Source organism: Octodon degus, unplaced genomic scaffold, assembly GCF_000260255.1.
Source record: "Octodon degus isolate 3935 unplaced genomic scaffold, OctDeg1.0 scaffold00055, whole genome shotgun sequence".
Classification (NCBI taxonomy): Eukaryota; Metazoa; Chordata; class Mammalia; order Rodentia; family Octodontidae; genus Octodon; species Octodon degus.
Window position 1 is genome coordinate 4,631,856 of NW_004524631.1, and position 17,250 is coordinate 4,649,105.

The 17,250-nt window shown below is 38.9% G+C and overlaps 1 protein-coding gene across 1 annotated transcript in view; it reads left to right on the forward strand.

The window, feature by feature from the left end:
* Pld1 (phospholipase D1) overlaps positions 1-17,250 on the forward strand; it is a 172,791-nt gene that overhangs the window by 55,383 nt on the left and 100,158 nt on the right. The window contains exons 7-11 of the mRNA XM_004633552.2: positions 826-884; positions 2,165-2,257; positions 9,749-9,901; positions 12,407-12,556; positions 13,249-13,332. Coding sequence (XP_004633609.2) covers positions 826-884; positions 2,165-2,257; positions 9,749-9,901; positions 12,407-12,556; positions 13,249-13,332 — 539 coding nt within the window. The remainder of the gene's footprint in view (positions 1-825; positions 885-2,164; positions 2,258-9,748; positions 9,902-12,406; positions 12,557-13,248; positions 13,333-17,250) is intronic.

The window sequence follows — 17,250 nt, forward strand, 5'->3', positions numbered from 1 at the left end:
TTCACAACAGAGACTATGGCCCGCTAAGCGCAAAATATTTAGTTTGGCTCTCTGCAAGTGAGAGAAACCAACTTTACTGACCCTGCTGTGAACCTCAGTTTTCTCTTCTGTACGTACTTCAGAGAGGTTTGACATAATGCATGAAAAATGTTCACCACAAAACCAACAAATAATGAGCCCTTAGTTAATGTTAGCCGGAACTGTTCTTATTCCAATTGTTATAATTTTTAATCTCTTTGTACTCTGTAGAGTGAAATGCACCTAAAACTCTCTTCCTTTTCAACTAATTAAAAGAATTCTTCCTGCAAATGCCTAACATTCCCCAACCCCTCTGCAGCCTACCTGACCATTTGATTTTCACTTATCCCCCTTCATCTGTTTTCCTATAGCTCGACCTCACATCTGTCACCTTCTTAAGCAATTTGCTCTTCCCTCTCCCTTTATCTCTCACTTCCACATGCGGAAGGCCACGCTGTCTCCTACGACTTGGCACTAATAGTAATCCCTTCATTAATTAATTACTTTGTGTGCACCGTGCCATGCGACTCTCTTCCCCAATAATAGAAAAGAACACAAAACAGTACTGGGAGTAAACTCACTATCCATGACTATTTGAGTATTTCATCTCTAAGTCCTAGTGTAGAGAGTGCTTTCTTTTTTCTGTTCTTTTTGTGTGTGCTTTCTTGATTGTGTTTTAATTGTAGCCTTCTCATCAGTACAGGCTCAGGGCGATATCATGATTTTTGATCTGTACATAATGCACAAATTTATTTGTCTTTTCTTCTTTTTTTCAGTCTAAAGTTTTTCTTTTTTACTTCTTCACAGACAGAATTCCTTGATATAAGCCAGTTATCTTTCATCCGTGATTTGGGACCAAAGGGCTTGTAAGTTCCAGTGTTGGATCCCTGTAGAGAAGCGTGAAAGGCTGATGAGTGCTGACCTTTGGTGTGCGTGGAGCACCAGGCTTTCCGGCAGGCCCTCCTCTCGGTTTCCCTCAGAGGCGATCCACCTACACGGAGCAGCGCCTCCTGCCGGGAGCGGTGGTAGCAGCTGTTCTGCTGTCTTTCTCCGCACAGCCCGCTCAGTGGGCGTGTTCAATAATCACAGCAAGTGTGTTTTGGGAAGTGCACAAAAAATCTAATATTTAAGGCCTCTTTTTCTACTCACTCATGAAAGTTAACTGTTTCTCAGTTATTTTGATAGCTATTTAAAAATACTATATAAGAGAAATGTATAAATAAGGGCCGGCCAAATAGCTTAGCGGATTAAAGCGCTGGCAAACGGGCACAGGGACCGGGGGTTCAATCCCCCGGCTTGCCATGCTGACCCTGCCCCCGGGGTGCACTGAGCTGGCAATTGAGACTGGGCGTGGTGGCCTGCGCCTGTAATCCCAGCTCTTGGGAGGCTGTAAACAGGCAGGTCACTATAAGTCCGATCTAGTAGTGAGACCCTGAACACCCTATACACCCTTCCCTAAAAAAAAAAAAAAAAATACAAAAAATAGAATAGTAATACAAAGAGAAAGGTATAAATAGATGGAAATTTATTCAGTGATTATATCCCAATACAATATTGTATTAACACTTGATTACATAAAGGCTTAACTTGTAAATTTTAGTTCTTTAGGAGCATTGTTTCAAAATTATTTCCTTTTGTATAGTTGTTGATATTGCTCCTTTTTGGACGTGTCTTTCAAAATCAAGGAATGCACTTTCAAAGGGAGTAGCGGTGCTCTCCTGCCCTTGGTATGGCTCAGTTGTTAGAACCATGCATGGAGGAATATAAAGATGTGCTTGATCTTTGGGCATTCCTCCCTCCAGTCTCAAAAGCAACTGGGCTATAGAATGCATGGGGTCATCATAACTACTGGCTGGAGGAAACACTTAGCGTTAAGAGGCAAGAGGCAGGATGGTTAAGGTCCTACACTGAGCACAGTAGAATTATGCAACCTCATATCTCAGTAGAGCTACATCTGGCCTAGGGGCTTCTAAGCTGCTAGAGCACCCAGGCTAACAAATATGACATTAAGCAGCTCATGGCGCAGGAGAAAGAGTGGGGAAGAGAGTCATGTGAGAATGGGGTGGTTTATTTGGCCCCATGTTGTGAGAATGAGCAAGCTAAGTGTGAATTTGAAACTAATGGGTTATTTTGATGTCTCTTTCAGAGAAGGGATGATCATGAAAAGATCTGGGGGACACAGAATACCAGGTCTGAATTGCTGTGGTCAGGGGAGAGCCTGCTACAGATGGTCAAAAAGGTAGGACTTAGGAATTCTGTGTATTTGTTTTGATGAAGTGGGTGTTTGGGAAAGTATTTATACAGTAGCTTTGAATAATAAATCCTCTGAAAGCTATAGGAGGGCAAATTTTAAATGATATTTTAAAACCCTAGTTCCAGTATCCATTTAAATATTCTATTCAAAATGGGACTACATGGCAGACTATACAAGTTGTGTACATGAAAGCCCAGTGGAGGGAACAGCGGTGTGGCTCAGTGGGAGAACATGTGTATAGCATGTGCGGGGTCTTGGCTCAGTACCCAATACCAAAAGCAAAATAAAACCCATAATTAATTGATATAAAGCTCAGAAATTGATTGGCCGAACAGGTATAAATGAATAAGCATATGCAAATGTTTATCACCACAATCCATTAGTTAAGCATAAGTCAAAACCACAGTGAGATAACAATTTCATAACCTCTAGAATGGATATGAACTTTTTCTAACAAAAGATAATCACAAAAGTTGGCAAAGAAGTAGAGAAATCTAGAGCCTTTGTACATTACAGGTGGATATGCAAAATAGTACAGCCACTTCACAAAGCAGAGTTCTTACTGTGATAAATGTTGAGTTGTCATATGCCCCAGAAATTTCACTCCTAGGTGTTCATCTAAAATATCTGAAAAAAAATAGACTTGTCCATGGCAGCATTATTCATAAGAGCCAAAAAAAAGTAGAAACAACTCAAATGAACAGATGAAAAACAAGAGGTATTTCCACACAGTGAAGTATTACCGAATCACGGAGAGGAGTGTGGACAGTGACTACGGGGATTCTTTGAAGGATGACGAAATTGTTTGGGACTAGAGAGTAGTAATGGCCACACGGTTTTGTGTATATGGAATTATGTGCTTTTTGGGGGGTGAGATTTATGGTATGTGGATTATGTCAGAAGAAAACTTAAAGGAAATGATGCACTAATACATGCCACAGTGTGAATGAGCCTTGGATATATCAGAAATGAAAAAGCTAGCTGCAAAGAACCGCCTATTACATAACTCTCATATCTGGAGAGCAAAGTAAACAAAGACCTTCCAGGGATGGAATGGGATTCCTTTTCCTAATTTAATTCTGCTCATGGGTATTGGATTTCTTTATGGAACAATAAAAATATTCTGGAATTAAATATTGGTGACAATCTTGTGATTTTTCAAATATTTTTTTTTAAAAAACTGAATTGTATGCTTTAAACAAAAAGCAAATGAGAAGACTTGAGTTATGACAATTTTAGACTTATATTTGTGAAAAAATGTATGTTATGGTTGGGATGAGATAGAGTTTTATTTCATCTTATGTCTTAACCAAGTGAAGATTCCTTGAGGAGCAGCATTCTCTTGGGGAGACTTTAGTGTCTCCCCATGTTTTGCACTTAAAACATAAACACTGTTGCAATAATAATGTGCCAGGATATTTATTTATTTATTTATTTAGTGGAACCAGGGATTGAACTCAGGCCCTTGTGCTTGCCAGGCAAGCGCTTATTACTGAGCTCTCTCCCCGGCCCCTGTACCAGGATTTTAAAAAATCTACTAAAGCATTATTAAGAAATTAGATCTACATATAGGTTTGTATGTAGTATTCCTCAATTTGAAAATGATAAGCTCTCTTGTAAATAGAGAATTATGTTATGTGTATTCAAGATATATGAAAGTAATACAGGGATCTACTTCTACAGATGTTTATATAAGATATACTACTGCCAGAAAGAAAAACCTTTACCAGAACCCTATCAGGTTGGGCTCTTGCTTTGTGAGCTTTGGAAGGATAGAAAAAAATTACCATGAAAACATCAGATGACTGGACTGAAGAAAATGAAACATTTCTGTTACAAAAAATTTTACTAAAATATAAAGGGAAGGGGCCAGGGAGATGGCTCAGTAGGTTAAGTGCTTCCCTGGCAAGCACAAGGGCCCGAGTTCAATCCCAGGTTCCGCCAAAATAAATAAATAAATAAATAAATAAATAAATAAATAAATAAAATAAAATAAAATATAAAGGGAAATTGAGTACTGACAAGATATTTGCTTTCAGATCAACTTCTCTAACTTATATAAACTTGGTGTGTAGGTAACATGGCAGAGAATCCAGACTCCCCCTTGAGATGTCTTCTCACCCCAGATTATGTAGCACCCTGGGGAGTGTCAGACTCAAGCCCAGCAGGAAGAGGAAGGATAAGGATCAGCCAGCTGCTCCTACCAGGATGCCTTGCCCTGCCCTAGGCCTCTCTTGGAGGCTGGCTTTCTCCCTGGGAAACCCTGGGTAGATTCCGTCTGATCATTCCTGCACAGTCATTTGTCCAAATCAGCTGCTACTAGCTGCGTAGGCATTTCAGACTTCAGCTTCGAGCACCAGTGATTCTTTACTAAAAGATCTCAGAGGTGCCAGAGGCCTCCTGTGTGTGCAGAACAGATAGGAGGTGTGAGCAGCCTCTTTGTGGCCACTGACTCCTGCTGGCTCCCCCTTGGGGTCTGATGATTTTGCAGTATGTTCCAGGGCTGTCTCTGAGCTCCCAGCTGGCCCCTAGTCTTCTGCCCATCATAAAGTGCATGGCAACCTACCTCCTCAGGCTCCCTCCCTCCCTCCCTACTGAGGCTTCCTGGCAACGCCACCCTAATAAGCATCTTTCTAAACTGTGTTATACACATATATCCTGGTTTTAGAGCTTATGCAGGCTAAGCTGTGGTGACCCAAGCTAAGTTCACTACTCAAGGGACAGCATCCTTGATTTAGTTCATTGAGTCATTTATGGAGTGCTTCGTGTCTCCCAGCTTGTGTTCTAGCATCTGTAAAAAGAAGCCCTGCCCTTGTGGAGCTCTGTGGGAGAGAAATGAAGGCAGTAACTAAGTGAACAAGTACTGGCCATAATGTAAATTCAGGAAGTGAGAATCTGTGGAGGAAGAAAAAGGCAATGGTGTAGTGAGGCATTTGGGAACTGGAATGGGTGACTTTAGCTGGAGGAGTCTGGGAAAAGCTCCGTGAGAAGCTAGCTCTTGAGATGTAACCTCCACAAAAGTCAAGCCAGGCAAGATGGAGCAAGAGTTTGTTACATAAAAGAAATACGCCCTTCTTTTTTTCAACTTTGGATTAAGTCATGTTTCAAACAGGACAATATAAAAAGATATGATTCTTCTTGCAATGAAAATGTGTCCTCATTTTAAATTGTGTAAATCTTTTGGTGAAGATTAAAGCCTTGGTTCCATATTAATATTTTCTGAATCAAATTGAGTCATTTATAGTACCAGGCATCATATATAGATGATAATGGAGAGCTGACAAAATTAGTTGGCAGGGTTTCTCACAGAAGAAATCTATTGATAGGTGTGCAAGTGGGAGTCCACTTTAAAGGTGACATTCATTTACAGCTTTCTTTTATTAGGTCCCCATAAAAAAAACAAAAGAAAAGTTTACCTTATATTGACAAGTTGAGGTAAGGTGAACAGGACAGTTACATTTTAAATCAATTTCTCCTGGTGACCTTATTGCAGGGGCAAGTAAAAAGAAAAGAAAAGATGAACACAGGAAGAATTTCTTCAACTGTAAAACATCTGCTCAAGGAGCACATTTATCAAGCCAAATCTTTGTAACTGGTAGTACACTATTTGTTAAATTTCTCACCTCAAATAATGTCTTATTGTGTAGATGCTAAGCAGTAAGTACACCATTTACATTTGTGGACTGCAACCTATTCCAATAATGAAGATTTTTTTAGGCAATAATAGTGTTTAAATGGTTTCATTCATGTTCTGGGAATGCTTTTGTGTATAATTCAGTTAGGCTGCTTGCTTTGCCTTAGTGAGTGCCCTGGGCTGCTAGAAGATTATTCCAGGCCCTGGGCACACAGGGTGGATGTGACAGCCACATTCCTTGTTCTCAATCAGCTAACTTCCTAGTTTGGGAGACAGGTGAGTAAGCAAGCAGCTGAATACTTTCAGGGGTGCTGTGAAGAAGCTCGGGGCAGAGCAGTGCAGAGCAGTGCAGCGCGATGGAGTGGGGCAGGGCTGGGGATGACCTCCAGGTCAAATAGCCTCCTTATGCAGGGCTGTTTAAATAGATTTCCTCCATGGACAGGAGAGCACATGAAGGCGCTCATCCCGGCCCACTATGTCAAGCATGAAGTGCAGTTAGACCAGCGTGGTGTGGGAGAGCAATAGCAGGTGAGACCAACAAGGAGAAGCAGAGTCAGAATTTGAGGTCAAGTGGGCTAATCCAAGGGCAGGTGCTTCATCCTTTCTTGATGCATATCCTCCTGTTGGAGAAAAGAGTATCTGTTGATGGGGTAGTGGGGAATCAGAGGACTTTTATGGCATGGCACTATTAAGAAAAGCTTTTAGTAAAAAAGCATTTTCCCTGATATCTAATGACTGTTAAGAATTCATCATCAGTGGCAAAGAGAAACCATTCAGTTTTGCATTGCTTCTGAACTCCAGATGACTGGAATGCTAAGCAGTTCTGTATTTCTGGGCTGTCCCACCTTGGAGGAAGAGGGGGAACTACTCGCCTAGGATACCTAGTGAATGGTCTCCTTAGAGTGGAGAGTGTCCTGGCCCTGCAGTATGCGCAGCCACCTCATTCTGCTGAGTAAGACTGTAGCCTACAGAGTCTCTGTGGCTTAGAGCAAAGTGCCCCATTCCTGCAGCAGTAAAGGAAATACTGGAGCCTCCTTAGCAGGAACCCAGTGCCGGGCACACCAGCTTGGTGACACGTAGTGGCTCCTTGCTAAAGACAAGTTGGACAGCCCTTGGCCTTTCTGGTAATACCACAAAGTGTGCTCTTAGGGGCATTTTTCAGGTTGGTTTTCCACCGCAGTGGTGGGAATTTGGTATATCTGGAAATGACATTTTCATCTCACACTGCCTATCTCTTTGGTATGGAGCTCTAGCCAGAGCTGGATTAGATATCATTCACATATCCTTGACATATAGGCAGGCAAAATCATGAGCCTGGGACACTTGACATCTTTGCAGGTTGTCACTTCTAGCAGCTGTGGTTTTCAAAGCCTGTGGCCCTTTCCTGGCCTACAGCATGGCACAGTAGTGCCAGATAGCTGAGCAGCGTCATGCTACATACCCTTTAGCTTACACCACATGCCATGGGAAGGAAGGAGCTTCGACAGACACGTGATCTATCCAGCATCCTTTAACCTTATGCCAAATTTTCTCAGTAGGCAGCTACGTGTCTGAATTAATCTCAGTCCATTCATGATCACAAGTTGCCCTTTGATACCATGGCTTTGGTATTTACACTGTTATCAGATTCTTACAAAATGTATAACATCTGCATTCATTAAAAACCATTACTGAGAATATTGTCCACTATATTTTTCAGTTGCCTTCTATTAGGTCCTGAGGGAGGAACTTCCTTTGAAGTTTGGTTTTGGTGAGATCTCTTTATTTTTTTTACTTATTGATTTGATAAGGAAAACCAGGAACCTCTGTGCCACTTTAGTGTGTCATCTCTAATTACATTAACCTTTGTAGTTAGTTATTGCTTTTTGTGCCCTCCATGTCCTCTGTTAACCATACCATACGCATTTCCTTTACTCTAAATTATCCACCACGCCCTTTTTTATTGGGCAGGTTCCAGCCTTTTAAAAGATGAATGAAACAGAACGCTGGAAAAATCAATGCAGATTTGTTCACATCAGATCCAGGCTGTCAAGCTCCTAGAATATAAAGTGGTTAGCAATTTCAGGAAATAGTTCACATAGACTTGTTTTACATAGAGTTCCCATGCTACATGTACATATTACTTAGTTTATACCCTAGTGTTCTGACCTTATTGGCTCCACTTCCATGGGGTCACCTGCGTGCTTTACTTTGCCTGATACTATGCTCGATGTTACTTTATTGAGTTATTGCCTCATTCACCTGATGACCATGCAGTTACAGGCAAATATGTATACATGGTATGCTGCAGGGTAATAGTTATATTTATATGAGGTGTAATAAAAATATAGCATATTTAAATTTAAAATTTTTATTTCAGTGAAAAATATATTGCCATTAATCCCCCTCTAGATACATGTTGTATTGCACCATGACAGTTGTATTTATAGTTGTAGCTGCTTTAAATGGATTCCATCTTTTCTCTCTTGCTCTTCCTGTTGTCAGTTATTTAAATCCTCAGAATCTGGTCCTAGCATGGCCGTCACCTAGGAGCTTGCTAAAAATGCAGACTCAGGTCCTTCCCTATTGAACTGAAGTCTGCATTTTATCAGGCTCTTCAGGGAGCTATATATGTGCATTAATCTCTGAGAAGAATGGGTCAGGGTTATTGCAGTCATAGGCTTACCCTCCACACTACGTCTCTCTTTCTCTTCATAATTTCTTCTAAAGCATAGGTCTGAGGATTTTATTATCATGCTACCTTGCAGGGGCATAAGGAGACTTTTATTTAACAATTGCCTTTCTGGGTATGATGGTGCGCTGCTGTAGTGCCAGCACTGGAGAAGCCAAGGCAAAAGGATTGCTGTGAGTTCAAGGATTGAGGCCAGCCTGAGCTACAAGTGAAATCCTGTTTCAAAACCAAACAAAAGCAAAGCAGTTACCTTGATGTTTTTGTTAACATACTCTCAGGCATTTGGACTGGGTCTTAGAAGGGGCCCAGAGATCAGTTTTTTTTAACAAATATCACGAGAAACTTTTCTGATCATTAGTAAGTTTAGGAAACACTGGTTCCATGATACCAAATCAGCCTCTTTTGCTTTCAAACCCACCTCAGTGTGCCTTTTATCCACTTTCCCAGCTTCTTCCTCTGAGTATTCTCTCATCTTCTTAGCCAGGACTAAAGACTCCTTCTTTGCACCTGTTACTCTTCACTTTTCTTCTCTAGAACTTTCCCATTTATTCCAGAACTGTTTGTCCCTATTAGCCTAGCAGACTCCTCAGAAAACATGCTATATAAGGTTTTTGTCTAACCTAACTCAGGTTATCACTGTAGTTTTCTGTTATAAAGCTCTTAAATATACTTTGCATTGAATAGAATTAATTTTGAGAGATATGCCTGTCCAATTGAGCATAATTTATCAAAGGTCTATGAACGACAAATCATGTGAAATAAGTAACAGCATATGTGGAATATTGGGTTTTTAAAGGGTAATTTTGCTTATTGAAAGACTTATTTCCTCCTTTTACTGTAATTTGTGTGCACAAACATCACCTTCTTCTGTCACTCCAACCGCAGGATGTCCTCTGAACCTCATTCCACCTGATAATATCAAGGATGATCTTCCGGGTTTCGCCTTTCATGCTTACAAAGCTATTAAATTATTTTTAATCACTTGGTGCTACTACACCTTAGAAAAACATAATAGATTTTGTGTTATTTTCTGTTTCATTTTGGATCAGAGTGATTTAAAAACACCATGTAAAATATGAAAGTGTATCTATGGTCTACTAGAATGTTCACTGAATATATGTCATAATCATTTATTCTCTGGGTTTCAAAAGTCCTTATTCTCTTTTTGCAGGTGGTTAATAGTGAAAGATTCCTTTTTATTATATATGAAACCAGACAGTGGTGCTATTGCCTTTGTCCTGCTGGTAGATAAAGAATTTAGCATTAAGGTGGGGAAGAAAGAGACAGAAACAAAATATGGACTTCGAATTGATAATCTTTCAAGGTAATTGTAACTTTTCAAGCTGCAAATATTTAAAAAGCATATCTACCAAAATCTTTCAGAACCCCAAGTTTTCTCTCAAAGCTTAGTGAGGAAGAAGTAAAATTACTAGAAAGTTGTTATTTGGAGCATATGAATCAATAGTTAGAAAACTTTTTCCTACATACATTTTTAAGAGTATTCTTTATACAAAGGAATAAGAACAAATGATCCAAAGTATGGGTGTCTGTCTACTTTAACAGAATTTTGTTACTCAGTTTACCAAACTGTTAGTGGTATTTTATGTCAAAAAATAATAAAATTTTATAAATCAATATTCTCTACGTAATAAATGATTTAAAAAGTTATTTGATTTAGAAAAATTCTACTTATATTTAAGAAAAGATATCTTGAAGACATACTCAAATGTACATTTATTATAGATTTTACCAGTGAGTATGTGTGTTGATATGTTTCTGGAAGATTATAATTTGTACCATATATACATATATACATATATAGATATATAAATATATATACACACACATACACACATACATTTATCCCTACATAGTTCAGCCTTGTGTATATGAATATATACATATATATCCATATATTTCTATCTTCACACAGTTACCAATATAGACATGTATTACCCTACTAATACACATTGGTGCATGTGTGTGCATATGTGTGAGTGTGATTGTGTAAACATGTGCTGAACTTCCCATTATTCTCTGGAAAGGAAATGCTCAGGATTATTGGAAATGCCACAGCACTGCCGTCCCACCTTCTTCTAGCACTGTTTTCCATGGTACCAGAGAAGCCAGGCCACAGCTCTCATCTGGCCCTGTAACTGGGACTTTTTTAGCCTCCCTGTCTCCATTTCAGCCTTCATGTACTGTGCACCATTGTCAAAGGAATCTGTTCAAAGCCAGCTTCCACCAACCTCTTCCCTGGCATAGGCTCCTCGTGATTCTATCAAATAACCCACGTCTCCTTTTCTAATGTAAGGTCCTTGATCTCTGCCTTTGCAGCCCTGCGTTCCATGGAGGCTGTTTTCTTTTCTATCCCTTCTCATGCATCTTTTCTCAACTCTTCTGCTTCCTGTTTTGAAGGGCTCCCACCGCACATACACATACTCTGACAAGGCCTGTGTGTGTCGCTTATCTCTCCCGCAGACTCTCCTTGGCCACTGTGTGTCTAATACTTATCTTCCCACAGAATCTCCTTCTAGCTGTTTTGCAGAGGCATGTAAACTCAGTTCAGTAGTATTTGCATGCCAAGTGAAGTCCAGGCATTCTGGGCCCTCCTGCTCTTGGTCCGGGAGCTTTGTCCCCTTTGCCATACCTGCTGGAGGATGTTGCTCCTCTCCCACTCCCACTGTGTCTTACTCCATGCCTCTACACCAAGCAGCATCAGCATTAACATCTCTAGAGTTCAGCGTCCGTCTTTGACACATGGAGAGGAGAAGTTGGACTTCCCTCATCTTTAGAAATAATTATTTCAGGGTCTGTTAACATAGCCCCTTTCTTACTTCTTAAGAGGATTGTTCCATAGTCCCCCAAACTGACCTCTCCTCCTCACTCAGTTCTCTCAGATTGGAGTGGTAGTAGATTTCTGTCTAAATGCTGACTCCAACACCTTGCTCTCCTTTGAATTTCAAATTACCTCATAGTGGTAATCACCAATTCTGATACTTGACATAAGAAAAAAAAAACTTTTTGTAATCTATCCTGACCTTTGCTAGCATTTATAAATCTCTAACATTTTATGATAGCATAGTCATTGTGACAGAAAAGTTAGAGGCAAACTAAGTTATACCATAATTGATCATCTATGTTGAGCCTAATTATGAAGCTCAAACTATCATTAAGCCACATTTTCTACCTTTTATCAGTTCTGTCACCTATGGATCTGCTCCCTCTGCCAACTGGTCTCATATGGCAAGTTGGCAGCTCCCCACCCTTCAAATTCAGGACAGGGAATTCTCTTCTGGTACTGCTGAGTAAGTCCTCAAATTTGAGCTCATGGGTAGAATAGGGGCAGGAGCCAGCTGCTGGGACCAGGGGCATGAAGTATTCCACATTGCTTACCTTTAGTAGACTCAGAAAAGGGAAGAGATGGCTCCCCTAAAGCATAGCCAAGACAATATTTCTAAAAGCCAAGGGAAGTGCCAAGGGAAATGTCCTCTCAGGGACTCAACAACTGTCCAACACTTAGCTCTTCCACCTCTTTCATGAGCCGCCTCCCAGCCTAGCACAACTCTAAGTGCATAACAAGTACCTTGGTGTGTGCTCGCATGAGTAGTGAGATAAAAGGGAGCCTGAAGATTTCTTTTGTATATATTGAATATTTGCAGAAATTCTACCAAAATTTTTATCAGCCTGTATTTATGTTCTTTCCCTAAAACTTTCAATTTATGTTTGTTATAGTAATAAATAAAATAGAACATATTTAATCTGTAAATTGTTTTGAAGATAAAGAATTCAGAGTGACTATATTATACCACTTTTTTTTTTTTGAAAGGACACTTATTTTAAAATGCAACAGCTACAGACATGCTCGTTGGTGGGGAGGAGCTATAGAAGAATTCATCCAGAAACATGGCACCAACTTCCTCAAGGATCATCGGTTTGGGTCCTATGCTGCTATCCAGAATGACACGTTAGCTAAATGGTGAGATCTTTTTGCTCTAGGATACCAAGGTAGTCATAGCATGTAGCAGTATAATGCTCACAATTCACCTGGAATCAACTTTCAAAACTGTAAATAGAGATTATGCATTATATTTAACAAAGTTCTGTCTTTCTGAGGCCCCTTCCTGGTTAATAGGTTAGTTTTCCAGCTTTTTAAGGGTTTTTTAATCATGAGCTTAGGTACCTTTAGGCTGGAAAGTTTGATTATTTTAAGCTATCTCCATACTTTTCTTTAGAGATTCAAATCATTAGCCATGAATTATAAAAAACATTGATTTGCTAGAATTTCTTTTAGATGAAATCAAACCCAATGTGTTTTTCTTCCCATAATTGGGATTCAGCCTGATTTTAAGGTCAGATAAAAAACCATGGGTGAGTTTCACACGATAGGAAAATTCGTATAGCTCCCTGTTTTGCTCAGTGGATTTATTGCACTCTAGGCAGAGAAGAATCAAGTCGTTTGGGTCTGTCTGCTTTCTGCTCTTCCTACGTAGCAGATGGAAGGTTGAATTTTAATCTTTGTTTTTGATTTACACAAAATAAACTGGTGGTGATATTGAGACCCCAGGCAGGGCTATCATATTTTGCTGCACCATAGGATAGATTTATTTTCCTTTTTTTAAAAAATAAAACAAGGCCAAAAATAGAAAAAAAAAAAACTTTGTCTTTCAGGTATGTTAATGCCAAAGGATATTTTGAAGATGTGGCAAATGCAATGGAAGAAGCAAGAGAAGAGATTTTTATCACAGATTGGTGGTTAGTACTTATCCATGAGACTTTTGTCCACAGGTTTCTGTGTTTATAAATGTACATTAGTGTAGTGCTGTTCAGAAATTGGGTACTATGAAAACCAGCACTACCCAAGGATGATTTGACAGTTGTGTCCATCAGTTAACTAAAGGTCATTCATTAAAAACTTAGCTTTTAAATATATCCTTTCTTTTAGTGTATTTAAGCTTATTGCTACAAGTAGATATATGTAATGATCACATTTGTTACAAGAAATTTATATCTGTGCATGAGCTATCTTGATTCCTCTTTTTTCTCTACTCCTGTCCTCTCCTTTCAAACCACATTCCATACCTTGTTCAGAAAGCTCTGCTTTCATTTTATCCTTCCCCCCCATTTTTTTCTTTCCCTCCCTCACTCCTTCCCTTCCTCCCTCTGTCTCCCTCCTTTCCTTCCTTTCCCTCTCCCCTCTTCTGAGTTCCCTTTTCCTTCTAGATAGTTTCATCTATTGTACATTTTTGTTATTTTTTTACATTTTCAGCTTCTCACATCAGAAAGATAATGTGGTAATTCTACATGTATGTCTTTATTATTTCACTCATGATTATGGTCTCAAGGTCCATCCATTTTTCTATAAATGTCTCAATGTTATCTTTCTTTGTGGATGAATAACACTCTTACATTTTTTTAAAATCACACCTTTTTTAATCCGTTCATTGGTTGATGGGTGTTTCAGTTCTTCCAAGATGCAGCTATTTCAACAGTGCTATTATGAATGGATATATATGGATGCACATATATTGCTATGATTGCTATTGTATGATACTTTTAATTCCTCGAGGAACGTACCTAGAAGGGGAATGGCTGAGCCAAATGGGAGCTCTAATCCTAGTTTTTTGAGAAATCTCCACACTGATTTCCACAGTAGTCATACAAGTCTACATTCTCGCCAACAGTGGAGAAGAGTTCATTTTTCCTCGTAGCCCCATCAACATTTGTTATCAGGTGTTCTATTGATAGTGGCCATTCTTTCTGGAGTGAGATAGAATTTCATGTTATTTTAATTTGCATTTCTCAAATGATCAGTAATATTGGATAGTTTTTCATATATTTATTATATATTTATTTGCCATTTGTATTTCTTTATCTGAGAACTGTCTTTCATTTCACATGGCCCTGTTGGATTGGGTCTTTGAATTTGGAGGGTCTCATTTTTTTTCATTTCTTCATATATTTTAGATATTAGTTTTTTGGCCTGATGAACAGCTGGCACTTTCCCACTCTGTGGGTTGTCTTTTCATTTTGTTGGTGATTTCCTTTGCAGTGCAAAAGCTTTCCAATAAAGTGAAATCTCAAATGTTGATTCTTCATGATGGTTTTGTTCATAAAGTCTTTACCAACACCAGTTCTTCAAATGTTCTACCTATTCTGTCTTCCAGCAGATTTAGTATTTTTGTTTTTATATTTAGATCTTTGATTCATTTTTATTTTTGTTTAATACATAGTGATAGACATGGTTCTAGTTTTAGTCTTTGGCATATAGAAAGCTAGGTTTCCATCACAATTTATTTAAGAGGCTAGCCTTCTTCCAGTGAAGATACTTGACCCCCTTTTCAAAGATTAGGTAGCAGAGTATATTTGGAGTTGTGTCTCCATCTTCTAATCTGTTCCCTTGGGGCTGGTTTTCTTTTGTTTTGTTTGTTTAGCACCATGCTGTTCTTGTTATAGTGGCTTTGTAGTATAATTTCAAGTCAGGAATTATGATGCCCCTTGACCTGCCTTTATTGCCCAGAATTGCTTTTGCTATTTTAGATCTCTTTTGGTTCTAAATGAATTTGAGACATATTTTGTCTAGTTATGTGAAGTATGCAAGTAGCATTTGAATTGGGATTGTATTAAATCTGGATAGAAATTTTGGGAGTATGGCCATTTTTCCTGTATTAGTTCTTTGTACCCAAGAGTAAGACCACATCATGATGGATAAATTACTAAGTTCTCCAAGAAATTTAAAGAGGATTAAATGCCATTACTCCTCAAACTCTTTGGTGAAATTAAAAGTAAAACAATACTCCCAAACTTATTTCTGGAATCAAGTATTACCCTGATGTGAAAGCCAGAGAAGGATCTAATAAAAAAGAACTACAGGCCAATCTCCCTACTGAATATAGATGTAAAAATCCTCAACAATATACTGATAAACAGACTGCAGCAAAGTATGAAGATTATATAACATGCCCAAGGAGACGTTCTCCCAAGGATGCAGGGATGGCTTAACATATGCAAATCAATAAATGTAGTACATCATATCAACAGAGCCAAAGGCAAAACCCATATGATGTTGAAAAATTCCAACACATATTCATGATAAAAACCCTAAAGAAAATCCGAATAGACCATCTTTATCTCAATTTAATAAAAGCCATGTATGACAAGCTAACAATCAACATCACACTAAATGGACAAAAATTGAAAGCTTGCATTCTAAAATCACCCTTGTTTTCACTCTAAAACCAAGTGTGTCCACTGTTACCATTCCTGGTCAATATAGTTCTGGAAACATTGGCCAGAGCAATTAGACCTAAGAAAACAATAAAAAGAATAGCAATAGGAAAGGAAAAAGTTAAGTTATCATGATTTGCAGATGACTTGATATTTTACATAGAAGATTACAAAAACTCCACCACAAGACTTCTAGATTTAATAACCAGATCAACTAAAGTAACTGGATGCAAAATCAACACTTAGAAATTGGTAGCATTCCTGTATACAAATAACAAACTCAGAAAAATAGGGAAGCCATACTTTTCATAATAGCTTCAAAAAACTCAAAATACTTAGGAATCCATCTAACAAAGGAAATGAAAGATCTCTATGTGGAAAACCACAGTATTCTGAAAAAGAAGATTGAAGAGGATATCAAAAAATGGAAATAGATACATCGCTAACATGTAATTAAGTAATTAAGCCTGGTAATTTTGCATTTGTCTTTCCGTTTGGTAGTAAACACTCAAGCATTAATTTTAGTGAAGTCTATGTGGCAGTGCAAGTGTGATTGTAGAGGTCATGGCCTCTCATCCCCTTTCGGTACCTTTCCTTAACTTGGCATGGCTATCAGCAGGACCAGTACACATGGCTCTTCTGAGTTGTCCCTTTGCTGTAGAAATAGTTCCATTTGCCTGTTACTATTAAAATGCCCTCTGCAATGACTACGCCTAGCCAGCTCTTCTGCATATATATCAGGTTTCAACTTTCTGACCCTCTTTAAAAATATGTATAGGAGTCATGATGCTTATGAAGGCCATTGGAAATCACCTATGTAAAATTCATGATTTTAGGGAATTTTGCTCCTGGAGTAGGTGCAGCCTTTGTAATCTGACTCCGGTTCCAACTGCCTGTCTACCTATGTGATTAAAAGTCATCACAGAGTCCAGCATTGGCTGTGATGGAAATGAAAATATCTAAAACACGTTTCCTACCAAGGAGGTTAATTGGCTGAAATGGGCCTTACAAAAAATATTCTGTCTTGTTTCCTTCCAAATGGTACCTTGTGTAGGAAGTGTAAAATATCATGATTAATTATTTCCTTTTCAGTCTAGATTTTGGGAGCAGTGGATGGCAATAGGAATATTAACCCATCTTCTACTGTTTTACTCAAGTTATGTGGCCATTTGTAATTGTCCAAATCCTGCTTTCTCAATCTTGGAGATACTGACATTTTGGTCAGCTCGTTCTTTGTTGCAAATGGCTGCCCTCATATTCTGGGATGTTGAAGGGTCCTGGCTTCTGCCCACTAAATGCCAGTAGCAGACTCCCAGTTAGAACAACGAAAATGTCTTTACACATTGCCAAATATCTCTTGGGTCAGCAGAGGAGCAGGAGAGAGGCTGTGGTGTGTGTGTGGTATATCTCTTTAGCTGGAGTGTCATCCATCTAATCAATAGGTAA